The 24968-nt window shown below is 36.4% G+C and overlaps 1 protein-coding gene across 1 annotated transcript in view; it reads left to right on the top strand.

Moving 5' to 3' along the window:
• The window catches only part of DECR1 (2,4-dienoyl-CoA reductase 1), a 41266-nt gene extending 16722 nt beyond the window's left edge, over positions 1-24544 (top strand). Inside the window, exons 3-10 of the mRNA XM_036932678.2 lie at positions 3247-3304; positions 3428-3514; positions 5202-5349; positions 12721-12820; positions 20415-20487; positions 22542-22688; positions 23118-23180; positions 23277-24544. Coding sequence (XP_036788573.1) covers positions 3247-3304; positions 3428-3514; positions 5202-5349; positions 12721-12820; positions 20415-20487; positions 22542-22688; positions 23118-23180; positions 23277-23336 — 736 coding nt within the window. The 3' untranslated portion in view covers positions 23337-24544. The remainder of the gene's footprint in view (positions 1-3246; positions 3305-3427; positions 3515-5201; positions 5350-12720; positions 12821-20414; positions 20488-22541; positions 22689-23117; positions 23181-23276) is intronic.
• The last annotated feature ends 424 nt before the right edge of the window (positions 24545-24968 follow it).

Genomic DNA, 24968 nt, shown 5'->3' with positions numbered 1-24968 from the left:
CAACACCTGCTTTTTTCTCCCTGTTGTTTGCATGAAATATATTTTTCCATCCCTTGACTTTTAATCTGTGCATGTCTTTGGGTTTGAGGTGAGTCTCTTGTAAGCAGCATATAGATGAGTCTTGCTTTTTTATCCATTCTACTACTCTGTGTCTTTTGATTGGTGCATTCAGTCCATTTACATTTAGGGTGATTATTGAAAGATATGTACTTATTGCCATTGCAGGCTTTAGATTTGTGGTTTCCAAAGGTTCAAGGTTAGCTTCTTTACTACCTTACTGTCTAACTTAACTCACTTATTGAGCTATTAAAACACAGTCTGATGATTATTTCTCTCCCTTCTTTTTCCTCCTCCTCCATTCTTCCTATGTTGGGTGTTTTGTTCTGTGCTCTTTTTAGGAGTGCTCCCATCTAGAGCAGTCCCTCTAAGATACCCTGTAGAGGTGGTTTTTAGGAGGCAAATTCCCTCAACTTTTGCTTTTCTGGGAATTGTTTAATCCCTCCTTCATATTTAAATGATAATCGTGCTGGATACAGTATCCTTGGTTCAAGGCCCTTCTGTTTCATTGCATTAAATATATCATGCCATTTTCTTCTGGCCTGTAAGGTTTCTGTTGAGAAGTCTGATGATAGCCTTATGAATTTTCCTTTGTAGGTGACCTTTTTTCTCTCTCTGGCTGCCTTTAATACTCTGTCCTTGTCCTTGATCTTTGCCATTTTAATTATTATGTGTCTTGGTGTTGTCCTCTTTGGGTCCCGTCTCTCAGGAGTTCTGTGTGCTTCTGTAGTCTGAACAAATATTTCCTCCCCCAGTTTGGGGAAGTTCTCAGCAATTATTTCTTCAAAGACACTTTCTATCCCTTTTTTCTCTCTCTTCTTCTTCTGGTACCCCTATAATGCAGAGATTGTTCCTTTTGGATTGGTCCCAGAGTTCTCTTAATATTGCTTCATTCCTGGAGATCCTTTTATCTCTTTCTGCGTCAACTTCTATGCATTCCTGTTCTCTGGTTTCTATTCCATCAATGGCCTCTTGCATCTTATCCATTCTGCTTATAAATCCTTCCAGAGATTGTTTCACTTGTGTAATCTCCCTCCAGACATCATCCCTTAGCTCTTGTATATTTCTCTGCAGCTCCATCAGCATGATTATGATTTTTATTTTGAATCTTTTTCAGGGAGACTGGTTGGGTCTATCTCCTCAGGGGTTGTGATTTTGATCTGTATCAAATTCTTTTGCCTTTTCATGGCGATACAGATAGTTTGTGGAGCTGGCGCAAGTGATGGCTGGGAGAATGTCCCTTCTTGTTGGTTTGTGGCCTTCCTCTCCTGGGAGGACAGCGACCTCTAGTGGCTTGTGCTGGGCAGCTGAGCGCAGACGGGGCTTCTGATTCTTGCCCAGCTGCTATGGAGTTTATCTCCACGGTTTCTGTGCGCATGGCCTGCCTCAGGCTGCTGCTCTGATATGGCTGAGCTGCGTCAGAGGGGAAACGGCCGGGAGGCTGTTTATCTCTGTGAGGGCCCTCCGAGCTGCCCTGCTGTCCAGGGTGTTGGGGTGCCCAGGGTTCACCGGGATTCTCAGCTGCTGTGCTAAGTGTCCCGGGATGCTTCTGTCCAGCTGTGGTGTTCCTGTCCCTTTAAGACTGTTCAAAAAGCACTCACTTTTCTTTATCCCAGGGGCGCTGGCTGCGGGGACCCACTCAGAGGTCTTACTGTTCTGTTTCCCTAGTTTCCAGTACCCGATGCATGCACTGTGTGTCTGCACTCTGGTGCGGATGGCTAGGGTTGGCTATTTAGCAGTCCTGGGCTCCCTCTCCCTCCCTGCTCCGACTCCTCTCCTCCTGCCAGGAGCTGGGTAAGGGGCGCTTGGGTCCCTCTGGGCCGCGGCTTATATCTTACCCCCTTTGCGAGGGGCTGGGTCCTCGCAGGTGTGGATGTAGTCTGGCGGTTGTCCTGTGTCTTCAGGTCTCTCTTTTAGGAAGAGTTGTATTTTCAAAAATATATGTGGTTTTGGGAGGAGATTTCCACTGCTCTACTCACGCCGCCATCTTGGCTCCACCCCTCTGTCTTAGGTATTTTCATGAGAAGTTCTGGCAGCTCGATAGAGGGCTATTAACCAAGCATCATTTTAGAGCTGCAGTCCTAAGGAGCCTTCTAATTAAGGGATTGAAATGCACTTTTAACAGACAGTATTTTCAATTTATGGTGGGTTTGACAGGACATAACCCCATTGTAAGTTCCATAAGGGTGAATTATGGAACTGATTATTTATGTATGTATTTGCCCAAATTCAGTTACTGGATTTTTTTCTATACCTGGAGATGAAGTTCAAAAGTCTTACATTGCGGGTGTTCATTTTCATGCGAGTGATTATAATTACTGCTTGAGTCGATAGTTAGCCTTGAAGTAGGATAATGAATATAATCCTTCCATTTTCTATAAGATGGGCAGATATTTCAGAACACCTATTGTGAGAAATATAGGAAGGGTAAGACCATGTGGAAGGATATTCTTATTTAGGCATACTGGGACCATATAACTGTAAATCTAGAACTTCAGAGACTGGTCAAAAAGTCTATGCCTTCCTCCTGTTTTGAGCAGTATGACATTTTTAGGTAGCCTAAGTAGTAATATAAATGACACATTGCTACAAAATTTACAAAGAGCCAAAGGAATTTCAGATGTTTCTTTTAATGCAAATTGGTCAGAATTTTTCTCTTTTTACATTGTAATGTTTTTAAAGGTGTTAAAATACTATTTTCTTTGTAATACTAATGGTTTATTTTTGTTTTTCTTCCAAGATTGTGAGATTCTGAATGCATATTAATGTATTTATATCCATACATTTGGTCTGAAATCTACTAACAGATCTTACACAAAACAGATTTTATATAGTATATTATACACTTACATATTACCATGTATCTATTTTCTTTCTAAAGCAAAGTTGCACAAGGGAACAGGTAGAAATAATTATAATTAAGGAAATATTTTTATATCTATGTCATTATAAAGTAACTGGTTTAAAATTATTCAGTAAATTAGCATCAGATATATAAAACGTATTTGAATTTAACTTTTTGAAAATGAATTCAAACTGATCTGTTTATAAATATAGCTTTAATGTTTTCTCAAAAATGCATGTCTGTAAGCTATAGTTTCTCTTTGTTTTTTAATTCATGGAATTAAAAAGAAATATAATATGAAGTCATTTCCAAACTCATGCAAAGTACCGTGTACTTATTTCTAGAAAGATTGATGTTTTGAAAGCTACTGCAGAACAAATTTCTTCTCAAACTGGAAATAAGGTACATTAAAAGAGTTATTTAATTTAGACTTAGGGATTACAACATGCTTAAATAATTTACTTTTGCTTTTGTTTTAGGAAGTCTGAAAAATGTAAGATTCTTTTTCTCCTTGTTATTTTGCAGGTTCATGCAATTCAGTGTGATGTGAGGGACCCTGAAATGGTACAAAACACTGTTTTGGAACTGATCCAAGTCGCAGGACATCCTGATGTAAGTATAATGGTGATAAGGCTAAAGTATGAGATGTCTGATGTTGATTTTGGGTACCAAGATGCATTAAGGAAATAAAACATAGATGTGAGCAAGTGCTGTGTTGAGAAGCACCTATTTTCTGTCTTTAGGAATAAGCCAGCTCTGCTTAAAGCAGGGAATAGATTAGGTGAACTGCTACACCATTTCAGAAATTTTGTTTGTTTGTTTGCTTCTATATAATATTCTTTATATTATTCTTTGTAACATTCACTTCCTGTTCTTCATAACATTCATTTTTTTCCTTTATTACACTATTTTTATATCGTTAATGTACAATTACTTGAACAACATTATGGTTCCTAGACTCCCCCTATTATCAAGTCCCCACCACATACCCCATTGTAGTCACTGTCTATCAGCTTAGTAAGATGCTATAGAATCATTACTTGTCTTCTCTGTATATTCTGCCTTTCCCATGTCCCACCCTGCTACATTATGTGTACTAATTGTAATGCCCCTTTTTCCCCCTTATCCCTACCTTCCCACCCATCCTCCCCTGTCCCTTTTCCTTTGGTAACTGTTAGTCCATTCTTGGGTTCTGTGAGTCTGCTGCTGTTTTGTTCCTTCAGTTTTTTCTTTGTTCTTATACTCCACAGATGAGTGAAATCATTTGATACTTATCTTTCTCTGCCTGGCTTATTTCACTGAGCATAATACCCTCTGGAAGTTCCTCAAAAAACTCAAAATAGAAATACCATTTGACCCAGGAATTTCACTCCTAGGAATTTACCCTAAGAATGCAGGAGCCCAGTTTCAAGAAGACATATGCAGACTTATGTTCATCACAGCACTATTTACAGTAGCCAAGAAATGGAAGCAACCTAAGTGTCCATCAGTAGATGAATGGATAAAGAAGATGTGGTACATTTCAGAAATTTTTAAATAATGCATTTATACTCATATAGAACAAACTCGATTTCACTTTACTTAATAAGATTATGAAATAAAAAGAGCAGTTATCCAAGAGCACAATATGTAGTTTAAATGATTCATGCTTCTTGTTTTTCTTAATAACTTTTGTTTATCTGTGTCAGTGGAGGAGAACAATACAAATAAGGAAACCTACAAGAAACTCCAGATTTCTCCTTTCAATACCCAAGATATGCATAGACATTTTGCTGTTCAGTTCACATGTTGGAAAGAAGTGATTTCCTCCAGTAGTCCCAAAAAGAGCACTTTTCTGTGTTAAAGATATTTTCAGACAGACCAATAATAGTGAATCTGCTATAGAACTAAGTGGAATCTTTATTGATCATGAAGAAACAGGTCATCAACCAAGAGTTTCATTGGGTAAATTAAGCCAAAATGCCACTTGAAATTAAAAGGCATTTTAATTGAGATTCTTTGAAATAGTCTAGTCACATGGTAGACATGTTTAATCTGTATTTATCTTCTTAATAATAGATTCCACTGTGATTTTGAGATGGATTAGGATTCTGAAATTTGGTAAATAACACAGGAGCTTTTCCTATTCTGAAAAAAAGAAACACTGAACCAAATCTCATGGTATTATTTCATAGCTGACTGTGAACTTTAGCTTTACAGTATTGTTTGGATTAATAAGTTTCAGAGATAAAAGCCCTTGAGGAGAGAAATGTTCTTTCTCATCTAAAAGTTTCTGTAACTTGCCTTATTCATTTCTTAGATTGTGATAAACAATGCAGCAGGGAATTTTATTTCTCCCACTGAAAGACTCTCTCCTAATGCTTGGAGGACCATAACTGACATAGTTCTAAACGGAACTGCTTTTGTAACACTAGAAATTGGAAAGCAACTAATTAAAGCACAGAAAGGTATGCTTATTTATTCTTTACATATTTATTGGGTCCCTCCTGCATGCAGGTTCTGTTCTAAACCCTGGGATGCTTACAAAAGTCAGTAAGACAGTGTCTGCACTTGTGCAGTTTATAATCTAATGGAGAAGAAAGATACTTAAATAATTACCATATGCTATGATATGAACCATAATAAATATGTATTTCATGTGCATTAGAAATCCAGAGAGAGGGATGACTAGCTCCCCTAGGAATGATTATCAGGTTGAGGAATAAGATGCAATTTGAGCTAAATTTTCAAAGCTATAAATATGGAGAAGGGGGAGGGAAAGTAAATGGGAATGTTCATGGGAAGAGGCCTGGTGGAGGGGAAAGCAGGGTTTAGGGATGGATGAGAAAATTGATACAGTTAGAGATGGGGAAGAAGTGTGGTAGGAAATGATTATGGGAGGTGAGTTAGGTGTAGTTGGGAAAGTTGCCAGCACCAAAATAGGAAATTTGATGTTAATTCTGAAGGAAATGGGAGATACTTCCTTACAGATTTCTAATGAAGAATGTGACTTGATTGGAAAGGTTATTGGCAAAAATATAGGGATGGAAAAGATTAGGGAGACCATCCAGGAGGGTTTGGTTCTTCTTTTGGCTTGTGGATGGTGACACTGGGGATAATTAGAAGATGTAGCAGATATAGCCAGCAGGCTTTACTGGTAATAGTTTGTAGCTGGCTAAATAGTTTGTATGATAACGACATTGACAAAACTGAGAACACTGGAAGGAGAATAGCTTTAGAGGGACATTATAAGGTGAGTATTTTGTTTAGTACTATGAACCAACTTCTTTATCAAAGTTCATGTGATGTGAGTAATACATATATGTGCAGTATATGTACGGGTATATACATATATGTCTATAACCAGGGTACATTTGTATGTTTAATGGACACTGATGACCTTTGTGTTGCAGGCCCTGTGCTGCATGCATGCTTGAATGACAGAGGTGGGCAGACTCTGTCCCTGAATAAGCTGGGGTTGGGACCTGAAGGATGAGGGTATTTCTCAGGGTTGAGAGTATTCTGAGCAAAGGCAAGGAGGAAGACACTCTGTGCTCCTCAAAGCATCCAAGGATCCTGGATGTCTATCTCTTGTCCTTCCCTCTGCCTCTGTCTGGTTTTTTCTTTGCATACTTCTTACTCATTTCTCTATTTCTTTCTCTCTCTCTCTCTCTCTCTGTCAACTCTTCACTTTTGGTTCTCTGATTCTCTCTTCACGTTGGTCTGTATCATCATTTCTGTGTTTCTCGGCTTCATTGTCTCTTTTCTTTCTTTCCCTGCCCATCTCTTTGACTCTTGACTTCTGCCTGACTCTCCCTTCTTTTCTCATTATTGTCTCTCCTTTTAACATAGATTTTGATCTATTTTTACTCATCAGATTGGATTAAAATTCTATGGGCTTCATTAAAAATTTATTAGCTAAGACCTTTTTAAAGATGGGAGCCAGTTTTTATTCTTCCAAGACTTCCTGTCAGTTATTGATGCCATAACCTGACGGAGTTTTAGGAACTTGTACCACTGGGAGAGAGTACAACGCACAGGGTCTATTCTGGTATTGGAGTGACAGTCAGGGAACATAGGTGCTAATGATCTCGGAATCATGTCAAAGTAGGTATATCTGGAATTCAGTTCAGGGGGCAGGTACTCTATAGTAATTTGTGATCAGAGGTATGTTAGGTGGTCTGGCATCTCAGAAGACAGTCAAAGGAAAGATATCCAGAAAGTCAGACTAGAGAAGATAAGGATACCAGTACCTGGAAGACAGATGCTCGCTTGCTGGGGCAGGAATGTGCTTCTAAGCAGCATTTATGCAAAATTGACGATTATGAACAAATAAAAGGTTTAGGAAACTTTTAAAGACATCCCAATGTGCTCTTATAGCCAAAAAGGTCAGTAAATACAAGGCTGGTCTTTACTAGGAAGAATGTTAAAAATGTGCTAAGGTCCATTCATCACTAGGATATCATGTATAGATGTAAAAATCTATTTAAATTTATTTTAGGGAAAGAATACCTAATTTTATTAAAGAATTGAAAGAACTTGCAATGAGGAAAGACTGAAAGAGATACTAATATGGGATTTTATTTAAGAGTCTCATCATAAACAACTTGGATAGGATAAATATTAAATTTTTCCATCAAATCCTAGATCACTAGGAACAATAGATACCTCTTGAAATCCACAGGAGGTGAATATAGGACCTCCTATATTGGAAGAAATATGGAAGAAATATTTTATTGAAGCAGCATTACAGCATTACTTTATACTAGTCTAGTACTTTATAATTTACAATGTCCTTTCATATACCAGTATGGAAACAGTGTGAAATCAAGATTATTGTAAGCTGAAATAGAAATAAAGAAAAGAATAAATCAGTGTGCACTATAACTCTTAATGTATTCATTTTAGCTTGCTAAAATTGATGTGAAATTTATATGTAGTGAAAGTCACAGATTGTTTAAATTGATGTTTTGATAATCTTATGCACTTAATTAGCCATTATCCCAACCAAGGTATAGACCATTTCTACTGCTCCCAAAACTTCCCTCTTGACATCTTCCTCCCTATTTAACTTTTTAATCTATTTTTATTGGGTCTTTTGTCTTTTATTATTGATTTGTAGATTCTTTGTATAACCTTTGACTGGGCCCTTTGTCAGATACAGTATGTCTATCAAATATTTCCTTCCTGTCTATGGGGTTTCTTTTCATTTCCTTAGCAGTGTCTTTTAATAAGTAGAAGAAGCTAAATTTTGATGAATCTGCTAAACTCTTCTCCAAACTGGCTTTACCGTGTTGTTTTGCATTGAAAAAATTATTGTTATGTATTCTGGATACTAATCCTTCATCAGATATATGTCTGCAGAATTTTTTTTCCCAGTCTGTGACTTGTCTTTCCATATTCTTAACAATGTCTTCTGAAGAGGAAAGGTTTTTAACTTTGATGTTAACTTTCAAAATTTTTCTTCTATGGCTCCTGCTTTTTGAGTCCTATCTGAGAGATCTTTGTCTAACCCAAGTCACAAGTAATTTCTCCATTATTTTCTTATGGAACTTTTAGAGTTTCCACTCTCACATTTAGGCCCATGATCCATTCAGAGTTAACATTTGCATAGGGTATGAAATGACCATAGAGGTTACTTTTTTGCATATGTCTACCATCCTTTCCTCATTGAAGTACCCATAACTTCTGTTGAAAATCAATTGATGATATCTATATGGGTCAATACCTGAGCCCTTTATTCTGTTCAATTGATCTACATGTCTGTCATTATTTTGATTACCTAGCTTTTAAATATATACATGTATTATATTCTATATATATTACAATATTGATTAGTTTTATATTAAATTGACATCAGGTAATATGAGTCCTCCAACTTTATTCTTTTTGAAAATTGCTTTCACTATTCTATGTCATCATTTTCATATAATTTTAGAATTAACAATTTTTAGAAAAGAATCTACTGGAATTTTGACCAGAATTATGTTAAATCTAGATTATACTGGGGAGAGTTGACATTTTAACATTATCAAGTATTTCAATCCATCAATATAGTATGTCTTTCCATTTGTTTAAGTCCTCTTTAATTTCTATCAGCAGTATTTTGCTGCTTTCAATGTGTAGGTATTACACAAGTTTTGATAAATTTCTGCCAAAGTACTTTATACTTCTGGTGCTATTTCAAATGATACTGTTTTCTAACTTTTAGATCTAGAATTTAGTAATACAGTGGGTTTGTATTTGTATATTGACCTTTTTTTCTATAAGCTTGCTAAACTCACTTATTAGTTCTTATAGCTTTTTTTGGTAGAGTCCTTAGTATTTTCTATATTGTTGATTATATTGTTTGTGGAAGGAAAAAAAAAAAAGGACAATTTTTGTATCTTCCTGTCCAATCTGTGTTTTTTTTTTCTTGCCTCATTTTACCAGCTGGGGACTCCAGTACAATTTTAAATAGCAGTGGTGAAAGCAAATATCTGTTTGTTCCTGGTATCAGAAAAAAAATCAAGTACATTTTCTCCTGATATTAGGAATGTGCCATTTCCAAACCTCTTCCATAGGCAATTATTCTAATTTAAGTAATTGGCCCTTTTACAAAAAAGAAAAACATGTGTGACTAACCCTGAGAATCTGGGAATTCTTTACTCTGAGCTTTTTGCACCACTGTTCAGCTTTGAAGTTCAGCTGTATTGTATCACCAGGCAGTATTTATCCTATTGGAATGGTGCAGTTTAAAATTTTTACTGCCTTTTTATATTTGGGGAGAATTAAAAGCAGTAGTATCTCATTCTAAGCAGTAAGCTTCTCCAGTTCATCTAGGCTGAGAAAATAAAACCTTAAAGGAAATAGAGAAGAGAGTAATATCTTTCATTTTCAGTATCTGAATTATATAATAATGGATTAACTCCTCCTCTCCCACACCTTGATAAATACTTCTGCTAAATCTGAATCAGAAAAGAGAGCACTTTCTACTGGAGCATTTTCTTTGTGTAATTGTCATTTTTTAAAGTTGTTTTTATAATTTTTCTGTAAGACTGATGCAGTTAGCATGTGTTGTCAGTGTACTGTAATGGTGTACACTGATGCCCTATATCACCCCTCTTTCACAGAGTGGTTTTGGAAGCGCAGTAACTTTCAGAGATCTGAGAAGCCAAGTGTGATATATAAAGGAATTATCATAATGACTAACATACCATTCTAATTTTTCATATCCTCAAAACGGTACTCCTGCCCCCTCTCCCACCCCCGAGCTGTCCAGGATGTGCTGAGTTTTGTTTCTGCTGTGGTAAATGCAGAGGGAATGAGAAACTAAATATATGGAGGAGAAAAAAACTTATTTGAACATTCTTCAAAATATTTCACTGTAGTCCTTCAAACTTGTAGTCCTTTAAGTTTTTTAAAGTATGTTCTGTTTTATAAATATACAAATATGTTTTCTTTTGTGAATATTAAACTTACAGTATTTTATCCAGTGTTGTGTCTAAAATAACAAGTAGGAAATTACTAATTTCTCAGGAGCTAAAGATTATTATTTTAAACGTTCATTCACTCAGTTAATTTACTGAGAATCTACTATGTCCCAGGCACTGCTGATTACTCTGTGTTTGGTGTCACTTTTTAGTATAGCTTTGTACAGTCAATCATTTTCAAAAGAAGTTTAGAAAATAAGAAAAGAGGTGATATATTTACTGACATGTTTACTATTTATGACGTCCATCATTCCATCTGAAGATCTGAATTTCTATATAATATCATTTTCATTTAGCATGAAGAACTTTCTTCAATATATCTCATAGTGCAGGTCCTCTGGCAATGAATTCTTTAAGCTTTTGTTTGCTGGAAAATATCACCTTCAGTTTTGAAGGATATTTTCACTCTGTACAGAATCAGAGTTGACAGATTTTTTTTTCTTTCAGCACCTTAAAGATATCATTCCATTGTTCTCCAGCTGAGATGATATCAGTGAATATTTTTATCTTCGTTCCTTTATATTGTGTACTTTTTCTTCTTGTTGCTATTAGGGTTTTCTCTTTATCGCTGTTTTTGAGTGATTGATTATGATATGCCTTGGTATGGTTTTCTTTGTGTTTATCCTATTTGGGATTTGTTTAACTCCCTGGATCTATCTATAGATTATAGATAGCTTTTACCAAATTTGGAAATTTTTCAGTCTTTATTTCTTCAAGTGATTTTCTGCACCATCCTTCTGGGACACCAGTTATTATGTAAGCATGCTAGATAGCATTCTGTATAGCTCACTGAGTCTGTGTTGCTTTTTGTTCCCCTCTCAACTTTTTGTCCCCTGTCCTTCATATGAATTGTTGATATTGCTGTGTCTTTAAGAGCATGGATCTTTTCTTTTACAACTAAGCACATTCATTTAATTTTTCACTTCAGATATTGCATTTTTTTTAGCTTTAGCTATTTGGTTCTATTTTTGTATTTTTCAATTTTCTCATTATACTCATTTTCCTTGAAGTCTTTTGGCATAATTGTAATATCATTTTAAAGGTCTTTGTCTTCTAATTCTATTTTTTCTGTCATTTTTGAGACTATTTCTATTAACTGACTTTTCTCCTTGTTTGTGTGTCTTTTTAAGTGTAATAATTTTTATTGTGTACTGTGAATGTTAATGTTGAGTGTGTGTGTGCACGTGTGTGTGTGTATATACAAATTTTCCTTGGAAGTGTGTTGAGTTTTATTTTGGCAAGCAGGTAAGTTACTTGTGGATCAGCTCAATCATTTCAGTGTTCATCTTTAAGCTTTATTTGGGTGAGTCTGGAGTAGCTTTCACTTTGGGGCCAATTTAACCCTCCTGCTCTGAACCCTCTGAATTTTCCTTTGAAAGCCATGGATATTCAGTGGAGCTGCTTAGAACTCACTAATCTCCCAGTCCCATTTCAGCTCTGGAAATTGTTCATCTTACAGCTATTCTTTTCCTGGTTTCATGGAATCTCACACTAAATATGTTCAGCTTGGTATTTGGCCACAGAGTCAATGAGACACTGCAGATTTATGGAGATTTATCTCTGCATACTTTCCTCCTTTGGGGAACTTTCCTCACAAATTCCAACTTCTCCAGTCTCTCCAAACTCTGATCTCTCCCTCCTCAACTCAGTCAGATTGCCATGTTTTGCTTGTACTCCTCTTTATGCCACAGTCTATGTAGTATATGTATATAGTAGATAGTATATGCTATAGTACATAGTAGGTGCTTGCATACAGTATATACTATAGTATACAGTATAGTATTTAGTGTGTATATATTACACACTATTACTTATTATATATAGTATTTTTAGGTAAAAGTCTGGGGTGATCTTAGGGCTCATTTGTTTTTCTTCTCTCAGAGATCACTGTCCATCCTTGCCTGCTGTACAGTACCTGAAAGTAACTGTATCATGTATCTTATACAGTTTCCTTGAGGTTGAAGGGAGAAGGGCAAGTCCTTCATGGCTGGAGGCAGAAGTCCCTGCTAATTTGTTTTTGATTCTGGTTTATTTTTATTTAACTTCTTAGTTAACATTAATTCTGTCCATCTGATTATGCAGGGGATTATAGGACCATGCCTCTGATTTGGGTCTTGGTATTAACTCACCTGGTATAGACTTCCAAGTAAATGCTGACTGGCTCATCCTGAATGACCACAAGATTACTAGTGAGATGTAGCATTTTGTGAGATTACTCTCTCATTAATTTAGGGTTTCTGAAGTTCTAACAAAGGCTTTGGTTTTTGTTATACCCTCTTGAATCAGATCCCATTCTTGTCAATCATGTTTTCCTGGTGTGAATTTATTTAGCTGTACATTAATTGCTTTATCCTTTAAAAATTTCAGGAGCAGCGTTTCTTGCTATTACAACCATCTATGCAGAGACTGGGTCAGGTTTTGTAGTACCAAGTGCTTCTGCCAAAGCAGGAGTGGAAGCCATGAGCAAGTGAGTACTGCGCTGTTAAGGTGCTGACAATAAATGATGTCCTCTGGTCACTCAGGGAACTAGATTCCTGCTTTCTAGTCTCTGTCCAGAGAAACATAAAACAAAGATTAATTTGGGATCAGCTGGAGAAAGATATTCAATCTCCTTGTTGAGTCCTCTGTGTCTATTTAGCATCATCCAATAGAACTTTTGGCAGTGATGGAAATAGTCTATAGATCTGCACTACCCAATTGCCGCATGTGGCCAGTGAATGCTTGAATTGTGGCTACTGTGACTGGGAAACTAAATTGTATTTAATTTTAATTATTGTAAAATCAAAATTGAATAGCCATATGTGGCCAGTGGCTATCATATTAGATAGTGCAGGACTCTAACCATTTTTTGCTCTCCCACATATCTTTGTGAGTTACCATCCCTGATCTCTATTAAACACACCTTCATCCTTGTACCTACTGTTCAAGACTAACAGGACTAACATAGACCAGTGGTGGCCCCTTGCCAGGTCTTGTGGCCTTTTCTCAGCAGCATATGATTGCTTTTTGAGTTGGCCTTTCCCACTGTCTCTGTGGTAATGTAGCTTCTCATCATGGCTTACTGTAATAACTCTGATATATTTCTATGCTACCACTCTCTTCCCACTTCATTTTTTATTCATATTTCCAGCAGAATCATCTTTTTTAAAGTTTATATCTGCTTATGATACTCCCTAGCTTAAAACCTTAGATCATTTTTTAAAATTTCTCTTTAGAGTAAAAGCCAAAACTCAGTATGGCATTCTAAATAGGCTTGTCCTTGGCCTTTGTTTAATTCATCGATTTATTGGATAAATATTTATTGTGTGCCTGGTACTGTTCTAGGCACCAGGGTTAGGATAGTGGTACAGGCAGAACAGTCCTCATCCTCACCTGAGCTTATATTTTAATGCCATTATTCCAGTGCTGTAGTTCCCATTGAATTGCTGCATATTTCCTTAAATGTGCCGTGCATTCTCATATATTTCTGCTTGGGCTATGCTGCCGAGAGAATTTGCTGTGATAGTTTGCCAACTTCCAAAGTCCCCATTGTATCACCTTTTCTGGGATGTTTTCTCTCATTTTTCTAGAACAGACTTAATCACTCTCTACTTTGCACCTTTAAAACTTTGTTTATTCCAATTACTGAGAACACTAACACACAAATAAATCCTATTCAGTGTTACAGATTCTAAAGTGAAAGTCATGTATCAATATAGTAGGGGCACAGAGAAGGGCATAATGAACTGCTTTTTAACACATCACTAAAGCTATCTGACCTCCTCCTTAGAATGTAAATTCTGTAAGGGAAGTGACTGTATCTTACTCATCTCTGTACACACATGTTCAGCAGGATCTGGTACACAGCTTTGTGCTTGCTGAGCTGTGTCTCTTTTCCCAGTAGTCTCAGAGTTCTTGGAACATTTAAGTCAACATTTAAATCAGTAATAAACACTTTTTGAGATAAAAATGTTTTTTTATTACTTTACTCACAAGTTGAATCTTAGTCTGAATAGATATAATTACCTTTTTAAAGGTCAGTTGGTTTTGGAAATACTTATGGGACTGGAACTTGACTATTTTGGCATGAATTACATAATCAGTATTTGTTTTGTTGGGACCTTTGAATCTTGTTAGAGGTTTCAATTTCATGTCCTTTAAGGATTGTGATTTTGTGTTTTTTTGTGTTACTGCCTAGTATATCGCACATAGTAGATGCTCAATAAATGTATACCTCTTGTCCAGCCTGAGGTCCCATCATCCCTTTTCTCATATGTTATGGTATACACTCATACCAGATAAGACCTTGTAGTCTTCAAATACTGCGTGTTGTTTTTGCCTTTTTCCTTTATTCATATTGCCCATATGCCAAGTCTGTCTTCTTTCTTTTTTTTTTTTTTTTTAAATAATTATTTTTTATTGAAGGGTAGTTGATGCACAGTATTACATTACATTAGTTTCAAGTGTACAACACAGTGGTAGAACATTTATATACATAATTCTAGGTTCCAGCTATCACCCTACCAAGCTGTTACAATATCTTGACTATATTCCTTATGCTTGTTACAATATCTTGACTATATTCCTTATGCTATACATTACATCCCGGTTACTTATTTATTTTACCATTGGAAATCTGTCCCGTTTTTTTTGTTTTTTTGTTTTTGTGAGGGCATCTCTCATATTTATTGATCAAATGGTTGTTAACGACAATAAAATTCTGTATAGGGGAGTCAATGCTCAATGCACAATCATTAATCCACCCCAAGCCTAATTTTCATCAGTCTCCAATCTTCTGAGGCATAACAAACAGGTTCTTACATGGAGAACAAATTCTTACACAATGAATAAGTTACATAGTGAACAGTACAAGGGCAGTCATCACAGAAACTTTCGGTTTTGTTCATGCATTATGAACTATAAACAGTCAGTTCAAATATGAATACTCATTTGATTTTTATACTTGATTTATATGTGGATACCACATTTCTCTCTTTATTATTATTCTTTTTAATAAAATGCTGAAGTGGTAGGTAGATACAAGATAAAGGTAGAAAACATAGTTTAGTGTTGTAAGAGAGCAAATGTAGATGATCAGGTGTGTGCCTGTAGACTATGTGTTAATCCAAGCTAGACAAGGGCAATAAAACATCCACATATGCAGAAGATTTCTCTCAGAACAGGGGGTGTGAGGTTCTAAGCCTCACCTCTGTTGATCCCCAATTTCTCACCTGATGGCCCCCCTGTGACTGTGCCTGTCTTAGGTTGTTCCTCCCTTGAGGAATCTTACCCGTCTCTGGCTAACCAGTCATCTTCCGGGGCCATACAGGGAAATGTGAAGTTGGTAAGTGAGAGGGAAGCCTTATTGTTTGAAAAGGTTAGCTTTTTACTTCTTTGCATATTTATGCCCTGTAGCTTCTTTGCCCAGCATTTGTCTTGAGGTATCTTTACCACTTGGAAGAATTATGATACTCGGTAAATTTGATATGAGGCACGAATTCTATTTAAGGGTTGTAATTAGGAAGGAAGAAGAAAAGCTATAGAAGTAGCAGGCGGAAGAAAACATGGGAAGATTGATTATTTCTTTGACATATCTTCTTGTAGAGTAACTTCAGCATGTATAGGTTTTAAGCTACTACTTAAATTGCGCACACACATTAACATAATAGGAGTATAGTTACATAACCAAAGCATATCTGTAATTACCAGCCATCTCCAGTGAAACCAAGAAAACCAGTTAGGCACCTTAGGCATTTGTGAAAACTTATCTATGATATGGTGGATATTGTCCAACTGAACTTGAACAGTCTGAGAGAAATCAGACAAATTAAAACAACCCATTCCTGGGGAATGTTCACATCCCTTATGTTCTTTTAACAGTAAATAGTCTGTAGTTGTAAGATTTTGGAGCGCTACAATTTGCACTTTTCCTAATTCTTGGTTGAGTTCCAACAGTATAGATCCAGTCAAATTTGTTGTTTTACTGTATGCACAGGCCAGCTTAGATATCTCCTTCCTCATTCCCATGGCAAGTCCAGGAACTGGTGGGATGAGTGCATCTACACCTGTAGCAGTGCGTGGATCTTTGTTGGGGTTTTTTGATGATCATCTTCTGGCATGAGTCTTCCAGAGAATGCTGATGTTGGAAGTCCTCTTTCATATCGTATCTTAGTTCATTTTCAGGGTAGCCCAATTAGGCTTTGATCCTCTGTATAAACACAAACAGACCCTTTGCCTACACTTTTATATGCCCTTTATACCCTTGTGTAGACCTCATTGGAGGTTACCACACAGGAACTGCCCTCTTCTTTTTTTTTTTGTTTGGTTTTGTTTTGCTTTGTTTTTGGTATCACTAATCTACACTTACATGACGAATATTATGTTTACTAGGCTCTCCCCTATACCATGTCTCCCCTATAAACCTCTTTACAGTCACTGTCCATCAGCATAGCAAAATGTTGTAGAATCACTACTTGCCTTCTCTGTGTTGTACAGCCCTCCCTTTTCTCCTACCCCCCCATGCATGTTAATCTTAATACCCCCCTTCTTCTCCCCCTGCCTTATCCCTCCCTACCCACCCATCCTCCCCAGTCCCTTTCCCTTTGGTACCTGTTAGTCCATTCTTGAGTTCTGTGATTCTGCTGCTGTTTTGTTCCTTCAGCTTTTCCTTTGTTCTTATATTCCACAGGTAAGTGAAATCATTTGGTATTTCTCTTTCTCCGCTTGGCTTGTTTCACTGAGCATAATACCCTCCAGCTCCATCCATGTTGCTGCAAATGGTTGGATTTGCCCTTTTCTTATGGCTGAGTAGTATTCCATTGTGTATATGTACCACATCTTCTTTATCCATTCATCTATCGATGGACATTTAGGTTGCTTCCAATTCTTGGCTATTGTAAATAGTGCTGCGATAAACATAGGGGTGCATCTGTCTTTCTCAAACTTGATTGCTGCATTCTTAGGGTAAATTCCTAGGAGTGGAATTCCTGGGTCAAATGGTAAGTCTGTTTTGAGCATTTTGATGTACCTCCATACTGCTTTCCACAATGGTTGAACTAACTTACATTCCCACCAGCAGTGTAGGAGGGTTCCCCTTTCTCCACAGCCTCGCCAACATTTGTTGTTTGTCTTTTGGATGGCAGCCATCCTTACTGATGTGAGGTGATACCTCATTGTAGTTTTAATTTGCATTTCTCTGTTAATTAGCGATGTGGAGCATCTTTTCATGTGTCTGTTGGCCATCTGTATTTCTTTTTTGGAGAACTGTCTGTTCAGTTCCTCTGCCCATTTTTTAATTGGGTTATTTGTTTTTTGTTTGTTGAGGCGTGTGAGCTCTTTATATATTCTGGACGTCAAGCCTTTATCGGATGTGTCATTTTCAAATATATTCTCCCATACTGTAGGGTACCTTTTTGTTCTATTGATGGTGTCTTTTGCTGTACAGAAGCTTTTCAGCTTAATATAGTCCCACTTACTCATTTTTGCTGTTGTTTTCCTTGCCCGGGGAGATATGTTCAAGAAGAGGTCACTCATGTTTATGTCTAAGAGGTTTTTGCCTATGTTTTCTTCCAAGATTTTAATGGTTTCATGGCTTACATTCAGGTCTTTGATCCATTTTGAGTTTACTTTTGTATATGGGATCAGACAATGGTCCAGTTTCATTCTCCTACATGTAGCTGTCCAGTTTTGCCAGCACCACCTGTTGAAGAGACTGTCATTTCGCCATTGTATGTCCATGGCTCCTTTATCAAATATTAATTGACCATATATGTCTGGGTTAATGTCTGGATTCTCTAGTCTGTTCCATTGGTCTGTGGCTCTGCTCTTGTGCCAGTACCAAATTGTCTTGATTACTATGGCTTTATAGTAGAGCTTGAAGTTGGGGAGTGAGATCCCCCTACTTTATTCTTCTTTCTCAGGATTGCTTTGGCTATTCGGGGTCTTTGGTGTTTCCATATGAATTTTTGAATTACTTGTTCCAGTTCATTGAAGAATGTTGCTGGTAGTTTCATAGGGATTGCATCAAAAGTCTGTCTTCTTTCTCCTTCCTACCACCTCTTATCTCCTATCCTCCACTCTTTCTTTCCCCCTGCTTCCCACACCAAACGTCTAATCATCCTTCAAGTGTCAACTCAAACATCTCCTCCTCAAGGAAAACTTCCCTCTTGCTCCTGGTAGACTTAGGCACTTCTTCCTGTAAGTAGTCATGGTACCTGTTACACAATTCCCACTATAGTAACTGGTTCACTATACAACTAAACTGACCTCTGTTGAGAGCAGGGACTGCCTTTCTTAGGGAGTGTTGGCACGGATCAGTACACAATGAACATCTGTTGATTGAACAACAATAATGGTTAACATATCTTGAGTATATTGTGCTTGACATCTTAACATGCAGAGCGAGCCAATGAGGTGGATTCCTTATCATGTTATAGTATTTATTCAGAATATAAGCCAACTTCAGGAGAAGTAGCTCTGAAACAAACTTATCAGGGCGCCTCTGAGCAGAGATAGGATAGAATTTCCTCTAGTCAGGTTTCCTTAACAGGTTGCTCAGTTTTTCACAGGGTGCTATAAACTCTGCTCAGCTCAGTAGTTCTGTTAAGGGAAGTTACTATTTCCCTACCAATTTGAAGTGGGTGCACTACAAGCCTAAGGAAGCTATTGTCATGAATTCTGTCAAAAGCATCACTCAGAGAAGCAATTTTTATGTATGATTTGCCCAAAGAGATGCAGCCCACCCATTTCTCTAAAGTGCACCCACAAAGATTTAAGTCAGATTAACAGACTGAATTTGGAGTACATGCCCCCGTCCCATAGAAAACGTTTTACTGAATTGGCCCTTGAAGTGATGCTCTTAAGGCCATATTAATGGATATCTTATAGTGTCACAAAACTTATTCCTTTGTATATCTATTCCAAGGCTATAGTGTCTTAAGGTCATTACTGTATTGTACAATTTTCCTTTTATAGCCTTCTTGAAAGAAATGGCTTGCTGATTTTTTATCAGAAACAACTTTACCTGGGACATTAGCTTGCTTTTTGCTTACAGGTACTGCAAATTGTGTAACTGATTAGGCTTACCTTTTTTGCAGAGTGTCATGGAAAGAGGAACTGCAAATTTGTGACCTGCTTATTTAAATATATGTAATGTCACAGTGCATTTAGGTGTTAGCTTAATTCTTGACCCCTTTATATTTCCTTATCCTTGCATCTCTGCCTTCCTTCTTTGCTTTTTAATGATTTTACCTTCCTCATTTGCATTATATATGTATTCTTTTAAGTTATTTTGTCATTTTTTGAAACTAAATTAAGTATAAATATATATATATACAAATATAGATATGAGTATAAATTCTTAAAATAAGTTTAGATAATAAAAGTTAGAACTATCTTCTTAAAGAGGCTTTTAAAACAGGTTGCTTTAAGGTTCCATGTTTCCTATTATTATATATTGCTTCAGGGCATTTAGTAAGATTTGTTAAATTCCTACTTCCTTTTGAGTGCAGTTTAACAATTATATTAAAACCTCATTAAACATGGTTGTGGTTAATATTTTAAATCTGTGTAATCCATGTCTTATTCAATTAATGTACTTGTGTTGTTGCAAACATTGTAACCCAATGTACCATAGTAAAGTTATATTGGACATTGTAAATGCAGAACTAACTCCAGAAAATATGGAGGAGTGACATGATTCTCTTACTTTTTTATGCTCAGTTATGATACTTACTCTCAAAGTGTATATTGATATTGAACTTGGTTCTAGAATGTAAATGGTAGGTAGTATAGCATAGGGATTAAGGACACTAACGTGTAATGATAGATAGTACAGCAGAATGTTTAAGGGACAGACTGGAGCTGGGCCATTTGAGGTTGACTCACTAGCCAAATGACCCAGAGCAAATGATTTAACCTTTCTGTGTCTCAATTTCCTTGTTTGTTATATGGGGAATAAAATAGTACCTACTTGTTGGGGTTGCAGTCTCTGCATGTAGTAAACACCCAGTAAGTCTTGTTTATTAGTATTTTTAACATATGGTATAATATTTTAGAATCTTTGTTGTTTATTTAATTTTTAGGTCTCTTGCAGCTGAATGGAGTAAATACGGAATGCGATTCAATGTGATTCAACCAGGGCCTATAAAAACCAAAGTAAGTTTTAGTTTGCTTGTTATCACATTGTGAGTAGTAAGGATGAAACACTGATAGATATATTCTGAGTATTGTGTGCAGGACCTTCCAGAGATGCCTTAGTTTGGAGCCCTGGTGGTAAGGAGAGGGTTTTGTCCTTATCCAACATAAGAAATAAGGAGGTGGCCAGGAATATGTCCTCTATGCAGCTTCTTCATAAGGTCCATTTCAATGTTTTAATTTTCTAGAATCTTTTGTGCCTTCAGTTTTGGCATTTTGTCTCATTTGCTTCAATGATCTCTTATTGCCCTGTGTTTCATAATTTTCTCCAGATTTTTGATTGACATAACTTTTTTAAAACCATGGAAACATAGCTATATTTTTAGTTTAAAAGATGTTCTAGAAGTATATCATACAGGCTTGGTCTCGCCATAGGGAGTATTTTCTTTGACTCATATCTGTGCCTTTTCACTTTCAAACACTCAGTTATGCATGCCATTTAACTTCCTCTTCTCTCTGGTTAAAAATCCTTCTGATGGCAGGCATTCCACCTTATAATCAATAATCCTTACAGATACTCACTGCAGCTCATAATGATCACTAACACTCTTGCAGATGTCACTCAGAAGGTCCACAGGTTTCTCACATTACCCTGAATGACTTCATTCTCACTTCTTTTTGTTTTCATGTAGCCTAAGAATTTACAGTCCCAACCACTACCTTGTTTCAGTTGTATACACATATTTGAAAGTAGTGTTAAGGAGCATTTGGGTTGTAGGTAGGTCTGGATTATTAATCTTAACCTGGAATTGGTGGATTAGTTTATTTGGTAGTTTAAAGAGTGGAAAATGGAAAGAAAAAATGAGCTGAGTGAGTAAAACTTGATTGAATATCTTCTTTGACATTTCAATAAAAAAGAGTCTGATGAAACTCATGGAAAAATAACTCAAAAGCATATATTAAAATGCATGGTTCAGGGTGGCACTGTGCCAAGCACTGTCTGAAAAGAACTCACAGTAACTTCTTTTTTGGACCTCAATATATAGGGAAGATCACCTGCATTATATTTATTTATATGACATATTTATTGAATGCCTATGGTGTACAAAGGTAAGGTGCTAAGAAAGATGCAAAAGCATTTGTGACAGAGTGCTTTCCATCAAGGAGCTTATAGTCTTGCAGTAGAGGTATAAGTTGTATACAACGAACAAGTGTGAAATTTTAAAGGGATTCAAGGAAATTCGAAGTCTAGAAACTCCCTAGCAAGTACTGATAGAGCCAGGACTGGGGCCAGTTGTTATCCTTTGTCTCTGCTGCTTTATATCTGCCCAGAGAGAGCCGGAGGGCTCACAAGGACTCCTGAGAGCTTGCTCCGTCTTGTACCTGTTTTATCAAAGAAAATTCTCACTCAGACCTGTAGGTATTCATACAGAAAAATCTAACTTTTTATTAATCAGTGCACGCACATACTTCATGTTTGTTCCTTCACATCATTAATAGAAAGCAGGAATTGTTTGGCAAATTTGGTTATGGCTTTCTATCTCTGGGATCTACTTGAATTTCATATTCCTACATAGTTGTTTTCTTCCTTCCCTACTATTTTGAGAAGAAAGGAGAAGGAATTTTTTATTAAATATTTCCAACTGGAGTCATTTTTCTGTGTTTACCAAATCAAACAATAGTACCACTATGTACCTCTACCTCACTAAGCTTGTACATATTCCAAATACTTTCAGATATGTTTTTTCATTTGATACTTAAGACAATTTTGTGAGGTAGCTAATATAGGTATCCTCAATTTTACAGGTGGAGAAACTGTAAGGTAAAAAGGTAAAGAAATTGTTAAGGTAAAAATGTTGCATTTTCTAGTGATTCTTTCTAAAGCTAACATAAGGTAAAATGACTTGTTTTGAGCTAATATGAATGTGGAAGAATTTGGCAAAATTGTTGCTTACAAGGCTGAAAATGTGAATAGCCTGCCATAGTAACATTCCAGTTTATGCAAATTTGTTTCTTAAATAGGAAAGGGGGTTGAATTAAAAAAATGTAGCTTAACTATTTTCTTAATTTCTAAGGGTGCCTTTAGCCGTCTTGACCCAACTGGAGCATTTGAGAGAGATATGATTGACAGAATTCCCTGTGGTCGGCTAGGAACTGTGGAAGAACTCGCAAATCTTGCTGCTTTTCTTTGTAGCGATTTTGCTTCTTGGATTAACGGAGCAGTAAGCATTGCTTCTCTTGACTTTTTTGGTGAGGTGGATTTGGGGTGGGGAGACATATTGTGGAACCAGTCCTGATAATTTGAATGTAAATGTGATTTACAATACTTAATTAGCTGTAAATAATATCAAAATATTAATACATATTGTTTAACCTGTGGAATTTATTCATTGATAGATTAATTTTATTAAATGCAGATTAACCTAATAGACATGCCTTTAAGATGCTCTTTAAAATTGGGTAGAATTTGAAATTGTGGAGTTGGGGGAAAGAAGATTCTAAAGAGAGTAAATCAATTTAGGTTTAATCATCAGTTTTGTCTTTAAAATTTGGCTTTGACTGAAAGGGCCAGGAAGACATTCCATCCAGTTAGGATGAGAAAATGGCTAATGGTTCAGAAACTTTAAGAAGGATTATTTTTTTTTTTTCAGGTCATTAGATTTGATGGTGGAGAGGAAGCTCTTATTTCAGGGGAGTTCAACAGGCTAAGGAAGGTAATGCCATTTTGTAAATATAATTTTAGCAGGTAGGATATTAAACCTTAAGAATATCAAGAATCACATTAAATTGACTTTTTCTTTTTGTCTTAGGTCCCCAAAGAGCAGTGGGACACAATAGAAGGACTCATCAGGAAGACAAAGGGCTCCTGAGACCACTCTGGCCTTCATCTTGGTTACACTGAAAATAATACAGACTTTCTGTAATCTTTTGATTATTTTCAAGCCTAATAAGTTGTTAATTAACAAATATTCATTGAATATGTATTATGTGCCAGGTCAATGGTGGATAGACACTGTATATTAAAAGGTATATAAGGTTGGGATATCATCCCTCCAAAAATTTTTTTTTAATTAAAAAAGGAGGAAATGAATGAAGACTTAAATTAGAGGTAAAAAGTGTTGGAGCTACAGAGAAAGGAACAGATATTTGTAACCTGGAAAAATCAGGAGCATCTTAACAGTGCAAGTAGCATTTGAGTTATATATTAAACCAAGCCTATGGTAATGGGGTCTAAAAGAAAGAAAGTAGAGGATTTTCAGTAGATTTAATGGACTCTGCCTTTCTATTATGTTTCCTTTTCATTGGACTTGTGAATTACCTTCTTTTAGATAGCTCACTATTATTTCAAACACATTTTTACTAAAGCCTATTTTGCAACCAGACATTTGTCTAGTACTAGGGATAAAACACAAATAATCTACAGCATTTGCCCTCTTGAAACTCATTATCTAGTGGGACAGACAGACCTGTAAATAATTATGTATGATGCATTGTGATAAATATTATTCTAGCAGTGTTAAAGTGTGGAGAAGGAAGTAATTCATTCTGTCTCCAGAATGTAGAGAAAGTGACACTTTGGAGATTGCATTCCATTTCAGCTTTAAAAGAATAGATTTCTCTTGGTAGAGAAGATGAGCAAAGCTTATAAAATATTTTTTATATAATTAATGTCATTTCATATTTGGTTTGACTAATTTGTCATCCTGAGAATCAAATAACAAGAAAGCCATAGTCTCAAGTCCATATAGCTATAATTTTGAGCTTATATTAAAAAAAAAGTCTGTTTTGCTTTCTTAGGATTGGCTTCTCATATGCTCACTGGGCTCTCCCCATTGCCCAGTTACCAAGAGATGGGACCAGGTTCCATCTCACCTCCCCTGAATAGATCGGTCATGCAAAGGAATGTAGTTTTCCAATTTGAATTTATATGCTGTAAACTCATATGGAAACCCTTACATTGACAGTTGATTATGTACATAAATTACATTGAATTGTGTCTACTAAGTGGGTAATGTTACAGGTTTGGAATAATTTGCATTTCTCCTGATTACTAATAAAGTTGATTACTTTTATTGTTTTTGGATATGTTTTGATATCCTTTTATTTGTGAAATGCCTGTTCAAGTATCTTACACATTTTTCTATTGGGTTATATTTCTTAAAACTTACTTTTAGGAGGAGTGTTTGTATATTTTGGATGTTTACCTTTGTCAGTTACATGTGTCACAAGTCGTCATCCAGAGCACGTGACCTACAAGTTGACCTGGGGCAATCAGAGGTTCCTCGCCTCCTCCCTGTCCTTGGAAAATATGTTCTGCCCACTTTTTTCACAGCTGCAGCCCTTTCAAGGAGGCAGCCTTGAGACAGTAAGTGTTGAGACCATCTGGACTGAGTATGTGACTGAGCCTCGTTAAGGTCCTACATAAACTTTTTAAGATTCTGGAACATGAGTGTGGATATCTACCAGTCTTGTGGCCTACCAAGACAAGCCTCATGTGTAAG

The sequence above is a fragment of the Manis pentadactyla genome, chromosome 3 (genome assembly GCF_030020395.1).
Source record: "Manis pentadactyla isolate mManPen7 chromosome 3, mManPen7.hap1, whole genome shotgun sequence".
NCBI lineage: Eukaryota > Metazoa > Chordata > Mammalia > Pholidota > Manidae > Manis > Manis pentadactyla.
The sequence above is the reverse complement of the archived record's forward strand: the minus strand, read 5'-3'. Positions and strand labels throughout refer to the sequence as shown.